Genomic DNA, 8,442 nt, shown 5'->3' with positions numbered 1-8,442 from the left:
AAGAGCCCAGGCTCTGACTCAAGGGGCACCTCCCGCCCCCAGGAGAGGGGAGCCTCTGGGGAGGCTGGCCAGCCTGGCCCGGAACTCTCAAAGCTGGGGGTCTTGCAGCACCCAGGTGTGTGCTGAGAAGGGGTGGCACTGTGGGGCCCACGGTGACCTGGATCCAGGAACTCAGCCCACCCAGCCCCCAGCCTCACCTTTCCCTTCCCCTCCCCCTGCACTGGTTTTGGGCTGCTCCCACCCTAGCACCCTCCGCTTCCTCTGCCCACAGGCCAGAGCAATGCATCCAGCCAGGGCTGCTGCTGCTTTCTCCCTCTGGGCCCTGCCCCCCTAAACCAGAGAGCCCTCCGAGGAGGGTGCAGAGGGGCTCTCACTGCCCCTGGACAGTGAGGCAGCTTGCAGACCAGTGAGCAGCCTGGATGCAGGGACCAGACAGAGCAGTTCACCGTCCTTTATTAGCATCCCTGCAGAGCAATGTGGGCCTGCAGCCCTTTGCTGGGGCGGGGGCACAGTGCCCAGGGGACCCGGGGAGGCAGGCGGACGCAGCCCCCAGCCTGGTTTGTGGGGGGGCAGGCTGCTTTCACAGCGGAATCCAGTTGTTTTGGCTGATCAGCTGCTGGGGGCCTTGCAGGTGACCGCCGTCCACACAGAGAAGCCCCCAAGGACACACCACAGCCCACCTCTGAGGAGCAGGAGGGGAGGGCGTGGACGGCGTGAGGGACACTGCACACTCCCTGAAGACAGCAGCAGCCTCTTGGTGCTGAAAGGTTTTGGTGAAACTAATTGTTAAAGCAACTGGGGGTTGGCTGGACGTGGGAGGGATGGGGCGGGGGGGGGGGGGGGGGGGGGGGGGGGGAGGACGACTAGGCCTGCCACCAGGGGCGCCCACAGGTCACACACTCTGACCCTTGCTCCTGGGCACTCATTCTGCTCCTGTGTCATTTGTTCACTGGCCCAGGAGGTGTGGGGGGCACAGCTACCTCTGAGAACATCATGAACACTATGGTCCCTCTCCTTGGATAAAAGTGCACGTGCACACAACTTGGTGGGCGACCCCCGACTCTGCCATCCAGGTCCCTGATGGAAGCTGCTGGAAGACGGTGCTGTGGGCCCTGGGCAGCTGCACATGAAGGGAAGAAACCTCCAGGGCCAGAGGAGAAGGGGCATGGGACCCCAGACCCCAGAAAGCCTAGACAGCCTGCCCCCCGAGTGAGTCATCAGAGCACAAGGGGGGGCAGCTGGGACACCAGGTGGGCAGAGCGTGGGGCGGGCAGGTGGGGGCTGGAGGGACGAAGGTCAGTGGAATGAGCTCTGGCCTGGGCAGGCTGGGTGAGGGCAGGAGCTGGCCGGGGAGGTCCTGGGCCAGAGGCGGGTGGGGGACGGAGGTGGGCTCCGGGCAGCCTTCAGCCCCAAGACCCTCCCAGACTCCAGAAGAACCTGGCGCTGGGGCCAGGCGTGGCCCAACCCGCTCCCATGGCCCCGTCAGGATGGTACTTTGATGCCAAAGTGTTTTCGAAGCTGTTCCAGAAACACGAATGTGAGCACAGTGTGGGGCATGAGGCGGATGGCGGCAGGCAGGAGGCCCTGGAGGGAGAAAGGAGAAAGGGGAAGTGCAAAGGGCCGGGAGGGACCCCCAGCCCCACTCCGCCCTGTCCAGCCCCTGCCCAACCTTGTAAAAGGCCAGCGGGCCGAGCTTCGCAGTCTCCACGGCGCAGTGGAAAACACCCTGCAGAAGACACAAGGTAAAGCCATAAAAGAAACGCTGCTTCCCACTCGAAAGGCACAAATTAAAACACTCCTGTTCAGCACCAGCCGGAAGTCCCGCACACTGACATGTGGTGTGACCTCAACGGCCCTGCAGACTGGCCGGGCACGTTCAAAGGTGAACACAAGAAGCTGCCCTGCCTGCTGATGCGCAAAACCAGAAGCCGCCAAGGCGCACCCCATGGGCAGGCTGACCACCAGGCGCGTCGGGGCGGTCAGAGGCCGGGCTGGGGAGAAGACGAGGGGCAAAAGACACTGTGCATGACGGCGGGAGCCCCAGGCTGCCAACTTTAAAAAGGCAACTTGCCGAATTTCACTGACCACAGCAAACTGCTGCCTCCCTTAACGTGTCAAAGAATCTAATTTAACACACCCAAGGCCAAGGGCTGCTCCGAGGCCGGATGGGGGCGGCAAGTGGGAGGGATGAAGTCATGGGCTGGAGGGGGTCACCCACATCCCAAGAGGAGGACATGAGCTCACCCGGCCACAGAGCCCGGGAGCAGCAGGCTGGGCCCCCTGCTCCCCACTCCCAGGCCTGTGCTCTCAAGGGCACTGGCATCTGCGGCGCCCACTCACTCGATACTCGCCCTTGGAGTTCATCAGGCGGGTCTTCAGCACATCCAGGGGCTGGCACAGGAACGTGGCACATCCACCCTGGGTGGGGTGGGGAGGCTGTCACCAGCGGGCCTGCCAAGCAAGGCGTGTGGGTACCCTCACCTCCTCCCCACAGGCCTGCTGTGGAAAGAGCCCCTGGCATCCTGGACCCCCCAGGAGGCATCCCATAGTAAGGTGCAGAGGGCTGCAGGACCCAGGGCCCCCCGGGGACACCAGGAGCTGTCCAGGCCCAGGTACCGGGTGACCCATCAGGCTCCTCCCTGGGGCCCTGGTGCCCCCTTATGCAGCCCAAGAGCACCCACCAGACCCCCCAAAACCTCCTTCCTCTGAGCCCCTGCCTCCTCTGTGCACCCTCAGCCCCTGCCACGCCCCACACTCACTGCGATGAAGCTGGCGACAAAGTGCGTGACGATGCTGTCAGACAAGTACCCCGTGCTGAGAACGAGCTGCTTAGCTTGGTCATAGCAGGACAGCTGCAGGGGTGGCAGGAAGGTTAGGCCTCAGGACGTCCCCCAGCTCCGGAGAAGGTAGACAGGGGCCTACGATGACACCATCTGGATTGACCAAGCACCTGCTCTGCAGGTCACCTACATGGTCACTGCGCCTGGGTGGACAGGCGAGGCCCAGACATGGAGGGGCCTGCCCAAGGTCATATACCTGACCCGCCTGTGCCCACTTCCTCAGCCCCTACCTGTGGTCCGTGCCCACTGCCTTTCTCAGGGGCCTCTCGAGGGCTGAGCTAGGCCCCCCAGATGCTGCCCGAAGAGGCCCACCCTGGGCAGAAGCCCTACCTGGCCCACGGTGACAAACACCCCTCGACTGGAGGCCATGGTCGCACCTGAGAACAGCTTCTTCAGACCCTCTGCCAGAGAAGGAGCGAGGTGGGGCGCTCGGCCAAAACCCTTCCGGGCCCCCCAGCCCCTGCACGGTGCTCCCTGCCCCCTGACCTCTGCAGGCCCCAGGACCCCCAGCAAAGGGCCTGTTCCTCTCACCTTCACGGGCCACGCGGTACAGGCCGTCCAGGGCATGGGCGTAGCTGTCGGGGGACACAGAACGGGCCCACGTGAGGCTCTCCCTGACTACCGGCTCTCACGGGAGGGTCCTCCCCAGGCCCCCATCCCAGGCCCGAGGCTCTCCAAGAAGGATCCCCGGGGCCAGGCGACAAGGCCTCTGCCAACAGCTCAGAGCAGCCTCCCCCGCAAGGGACCTCAGTGCCCGAGGATCCCCCAGAGTCCCACAAGAAAACACCTGGGCGCCCAGCCCTTTGGGGGGCTGCCAGCCTGGAGGCTGGTCCTGTTTGCAGCCTGTTACGGAGTGTGGGGTGATGGGACGCCCTGCCTGGTCCCCTCCCACCTGTTCACTTGGTCCGCCTGCCCATGGCTTTCTCTTTGGCCAGAGAGGGGACAACGGACTCCTGTGGAGCCACGTGTCACGCCTGAACTGACCGATACCGGCACCTGGAGTTTAAGTGCAACGTCAGTCTGAACACAGCCTTGGAGTCGATATCGTCTGAGGCTTTGTGAAGAACGGCATTTTTATCATAAAAAACAAATCCCAGCTGCCAAACCCTTTTAAAGGTCCAAACTCAATCCTCTAACCCTCTTCTATGTGAACACGTGCAAGGTGCAGGAGGAGGGCAGGAGAGAGACGCCGCCGCAGTCCCCCCCGGGGCCAGCGCCCCGTTGAGGGAAGAAGCCCGAGGCCCCCTCATGATTCCAGGACAGATGTGCAGTGTTTCCAAAATCCGTCAGCTGCCTGTGCTGCACTCCAGGTGACCCCAGAGGCATGTGGCCCATTGGAGTCCCAGCCGGGTCCCAGCAGAGCTGCTCAGGGGTCTTCCTGGCCTGGGCCCCCCACACCCCGTACCCTCCAATGGCAGAGCTCAGGCCCGCTACTCACTTTCGGCGCTGGTTCTTGGGCAGCTTCATGTCGTTCTGCATCCTGAAACAACCACGCTGGCTCAGGGGGCCGGCAGGGGGCAAGACATGCCCACACAGACCCCCGCAGGCATTGAGGGCTCTCTCTGGCAGAGAGCAGCTGGCCCCACCGCAGCCTCAGAGGCACGGCTCCCAACACCCAGGACTCCAACGCCTGAGGCTTATTCCAGGCTGAAAACACTGTAGACCCCAGTGAGCAAGCCCCGGTCCTGTCAGGGGACAGGAAAGAGCCTGACCTTGGGGGCAACCGCACTGACCTGACGTTGACCATATCCGCAGGAGTCCCCACAAATCCTCCGATGCAACCTGGGGTGACAGACCCCAGAGCCAACATGTGATGACCGGTGGTGCCCACCCCCACTCGCCCACCTGCCCCAACTTGGCCGGCTACTCACCACTGATGGAGCCCAGCAACACCTTCTTATAGAAGGGTGGGGGCCCCTGGCTGCCCGCGGTCACATGGTCCCGCACGGTCTCATAGATGGCGAACCGAGTCAGGGAGTAGGTCATCTGGGGGAGAAGGGGCGCAGCTCAGAGGGGGCAGGTGGGGGGACCATGCTGGGCATGCCCTGCACCCCTTGGCCCCGCTCGCCCCAGCCTTCCTGGTGCATGGTCATCACTGTGTGGACTACAGGGACACCAAGGGACCTTCCCAAGGCCACACAGCCAGCAAGTGGCTGAGCCAATTTGCAAACCCAGGGCTGGCTGAATCCAGAGCCCTGAACTCTCCTCTCTCCCTCCCCAGGCCTCACTTTCTGCATCTGTAAGTAGAGGTCTTGGACCAGCTGTGGGAGCAGGGCCGACCCCATGGAAGGCAGAAGCACATCCCACACCGCCATGCCCTGTGCAGACACAGGGGTCTCTGGTTCCCCAAGCCTGTGGTTCCTTCCTCCTAAGCAGCCTTGAAAAGGAGGAGAAAGCAGCTTTGGTGCCCAAAGGGCACCCACAGTGGGTAGGCGATGCGGCCTCATCTGAGCCCAGGCCTGGGGGATGCCAGCTGTCCCTTTTGCCTGCTTGGGCTCAGGGTGTGGGGTCTGGGACCAGGACCTGGGGAAGCAGCACCTGATGAGTGGGGGTGGCCTTGGAAGGCATGAGAGCCCTGGCTGTGAGTTGCACCGCCCAGCGCCCTGGGAGGTGGGAGCCCCAGAGGCACCTGTCTGCACAGGGAGGCGCTCAGGCCGTTGTAGAGCGCCAGGACGCCGTCGGAGCGCACCACCTGCAGCGCCATGCCTGTCATCCGCATCTTCACCTCCTGCTGTGTCTGCAGGTGCACCTGTGGGGGGTCACACCTGCTCAGAGCTGTGCCCCGGGGCCCACCCAGGCCAGCTCTGCTCTGAGCCCTTTCCTACAATCTAGGTCTTTATACTCCTGCAATGACCCTGTGGGCCAAGTACTGTCACCACCGAGAGATGGGAGCAGAGACTCAGGGAGGCAGAGGCCTCCTAAGGGCACCCAGGGAGGGTGCAGCTGGGACTCAAGGAGCACAGGAGACTCGAAAGAGGTGGGTGGGAATTCAGAGGGGCAAGAGGGAAGGGCACTCCTGGGAGAGCCACCAGATGGGACACCTCAGTCTGTCTCTGCACAACCCACCCTGCCCAGCCCCAGTCACATCCTGGCTGGGCCCGCTTGGGCAGGTTACTGATCTCCTGTGCCTCAGTTTCCCTTGGTGTGCTGTGAGGACTAAGGAGTTCAGTGGGTACACCTCCCCCACCTGGCCCCATCCCTACCTAAGGGGCTCGGGGTGGTGGGGCAGCAAAGGTGGGTGGAGATGGAGAGGGGACTCATGCTCAGCAAGGTGACATGAGTGCTGTCCTCCTGCTGTGTGAGCCAAGCTGGACAGGACAGAAGGCCCTGGGCCTGGGGGCAGAGTGCAGGCAGCAGCCCCCATCCAGGCAAGAAGCGACTGTGAAAACCAAGCCAGGACGTAGGGCGAAATGAGAGATCAAGGAGCTTTAAGACAACCTTTCCAATGACCATGCCGGGAGGTAAAAACTCAGGCCAAGGCCTCCCTTTGTTTTTTTTGAGGAAGATTAGCCCTGAGCTAACATCTGCTGCCAATCCTCTTTTTTTCTTTTTGCTGAGGAAGACTGGCCCTGAGCTAACATCCGTGCCCATCTTCTTTCACCTTGCATGTGAGACACCTACCACGGCATGGCTTTGCCAAGTCGTGCCGTGTCCGCACCCGAGATCTGAACTGGCAAACCCCGGGCCGCTGACACGGAATGTGCGCACCTAACCGCTATGTCACCAGGCCAGCCCCCAAAGCCTCTCTTTGAGGCTGGCCTCCACGGCTGCCAGCACTGCGCTCTGAAGCCCAGCACACGGTCATGTGTTCCCTGGGCCAGAGGACGGCCTGCCTCCTCTGACCCTCTCCTGGCAGCATTCTGCAGCAAAACAGCACCTGGGGGATGGGACAAAGGGCAGTGATGCCCAAAGGGGCCTTGAACAATGAAGTGACTCCAGTCAGGCCAGGGAGGGCTCCCACAGCCCCTGGAGGCCGTGCCCAACCCTGGTCAGAAACAGTGAGGCTAACCTTCCGGGGCCCCACTGAGGTGGGGGGTGGGCGCAGGGAACAGTGCGGGCACGTGGAAGGTAAAATAACACAGCCGGGGGAGGGGCTCCTCTTTCCTCAAACCAAAAAGGACCTTCCTGTTCACTCAGCCCCGCTCTCTGCGGTCAGAGCACCCTCCAGGCCCGGCCTTGCTCCGTCTCAGGCCTGGCCTCTCCCAGGACAGCCAGGCCTGAGGCCAATGAGGCTACAGCTACAGCCCTCCCACATCTGCTAACCCTGCCTTGACCGGTGGCGAGCATTTTTACACCAGAGAAGCCAATCCCCTCCTTTCAGGAAAAGGGCTGCTGAAAAAGATGCCCTCGGGCAGAGAGGCCTGGCCAGGCTCCAGATCAGCCCAGGCCAAGGGTGCCAAGCCCTCCCAGGGGGCCGGTGTGAGACCAGGCTGCTCTGGGTGGGGGTAAAGAAGGGGGGCCAGGTGGCTGCCATTTGCCCACAGCGTCCCCCTTCCCCCCAGGAGCCCAGGCCCCTTCGGGACTGTGTTTCGAGCCTCGGGCCCTTTGTTCTTTGTGGTGAGAAAAGGTCAGAAAACAGGCCCACTGGGCGGGCCCTGGGAGACAAGGGAAGCTCTGTGTTACTCTGCCCCATAAGGATTTTTTAAAAAAATGCAAGAGTGAATACCTCTGGCTCAGAGAAACACTCCCTCTCACAGGGCAGGACCTGCAGGCACACAGGGCCCATAGCTCCCAAGCGCCCACCAAGCCCAGGAGGAGGCAGCCCATAGCAGGCGTGCCTGGGTCACCCCACTCGCCCAGGCCACATCCCTCATCTGTCTCCTTGTGTGCTGGGCACCCACTAGGCAGGGGGTGGCTCGGCCCATGCTCTGGGTCTTCTAGAGCCCCTGCACGTCTCTAAGTGCCAACACCTGTGCACCCACAGAACCACCCCCTCAACTTGTAACACGCAGAAGGAGCACCCTCAAAAGTGCAAAAGTTCCAGGGGAAATTGGCTCAGAGAGACCAAGGTCACACAGGTAGGAAAGCGCAGAGCTGGGGCTGAAACACGGCCCGCCAACAACCGGGAGCCGGTTGGGACGTGGGGCACCCGGGGTCGGCAGTGCCCCTGGAACCTCTCCCCAACCCCCTCCACGCAGGGTCTCCGGGCGGGGGCAGCGGGCCGATGCCCCGCAGGCCACGGGCAAGGCGGCCCCAGGTCCGAGCCCTCCCAGCAGAGCAGGCCGAGGCTGGTCAGTGCCGACGGGCGCGCTAGTCGCTGGGTGCCCGGGACGGGGGCCTGGGCGGGCGCAGGGCCGGGTCCCCTCGCGCCCCGCTGCCCGCCCCGGCCCCGGCCCGGCCGCGCGCCGCCCTCACCTTGAGCAGGTCCAGCGGGTGCGTGCAGCAGGCGGCCCCGCACGAGGCCAGCCCCCCGAAGTACCAGCGCGACACGCGCGCCTCCGCCGCCATGACACGGCCGCGGACGCCGAGGAGCGCCAGCTGCCCCAGCCGCCGCCGACCCGACCCCACCCCGCCTCCGGCGCCGGTTGCAACCCCAGGCCCCGACCCCGGGTCCGGCCCCCGACACAACGCCGCCACCCCCGCGCCGCGTTCAAAGCGCCGC

The 8,442-nt window shown here is 63.7% G+C and overlaps 1 protein-coding gene across 1 annotated transcript; it reads right to left on the bottom strand.

Moving 5' to 3' along the window:
* Positions 1 to 436: 436 nt before the first annotated feature.
* Positions 437 to 8,442, bottom strand: SLC25A10 (solute carrier family 25 member 10). Its single transcript, XM_046675417.1, has 11 exons — positions 8,196 to 8,442; positions 5,470 to 5,589; positions 4,712 to 4,826; positions 4,574 to 4,622; positions 4,279 to 4,320; positions 3,372 to 3,415; positions 3,171 to 3,241; positions 2,760 to 2,852; positions 2,341 to 2,418; positions 1,670 to 1,726; positions 437 to 1,584 (listed from the first exon to the last, which is right to left on the bottom strand). Exons 1-11 carry the CDS (start codon positions 8,286 to 8,288, stop codon positions 1,483 to 1,485), a joined length of 864 nt encoding a protein of 287 aa, XP_046531373.1. The 5' UTR covers positions 8,289 to 8,442; the 3' UTR covers positions 437 to 1,482.

The sequence above is a fragment of the Equus quagga genome, chromosome 11, assembly GCF_021613505.1.
Source record: "Equus quagga isolate Etosha38 chromosome 11, UCLA_HA_Equagga_1.0, whole genome shotgun sequence".
NCBI lineage: Eukaryota > Metazoa > Chordata > Mammalia > Perissodactyla > Equidae > Equus > Equus quagga.
The sequence above is the reverse complement of the archived record's forward strand: the minus strand, read 5'-3'. Positions and strand labels throughout refer to the sequence as shown.

Coding starts and splice junctions, on each gene's coding strand:
- SLC25A10 (XM_046675417.1), bottom strand. CDS start 8,288: ATGGCGGCGGAGGCGCGCGTGTCGCGCTGGTACTTCGGGGGGCTGGCC. Junction 2,853..3,170: donor TGTTTGTCACCGTGGGCCAG/GTAGGGCTTCTG, acceptor CCACCCCTGCAG/CTGTCCTGCTATGACCAAGC. Junction 1,727..2,340: donor ACTCCAAGGGCGAGTATCGA/GTGAGTGGGCGC, acceptor TGTCTTCTGCAG/GGTGTTTTCCACTGCGCCGT.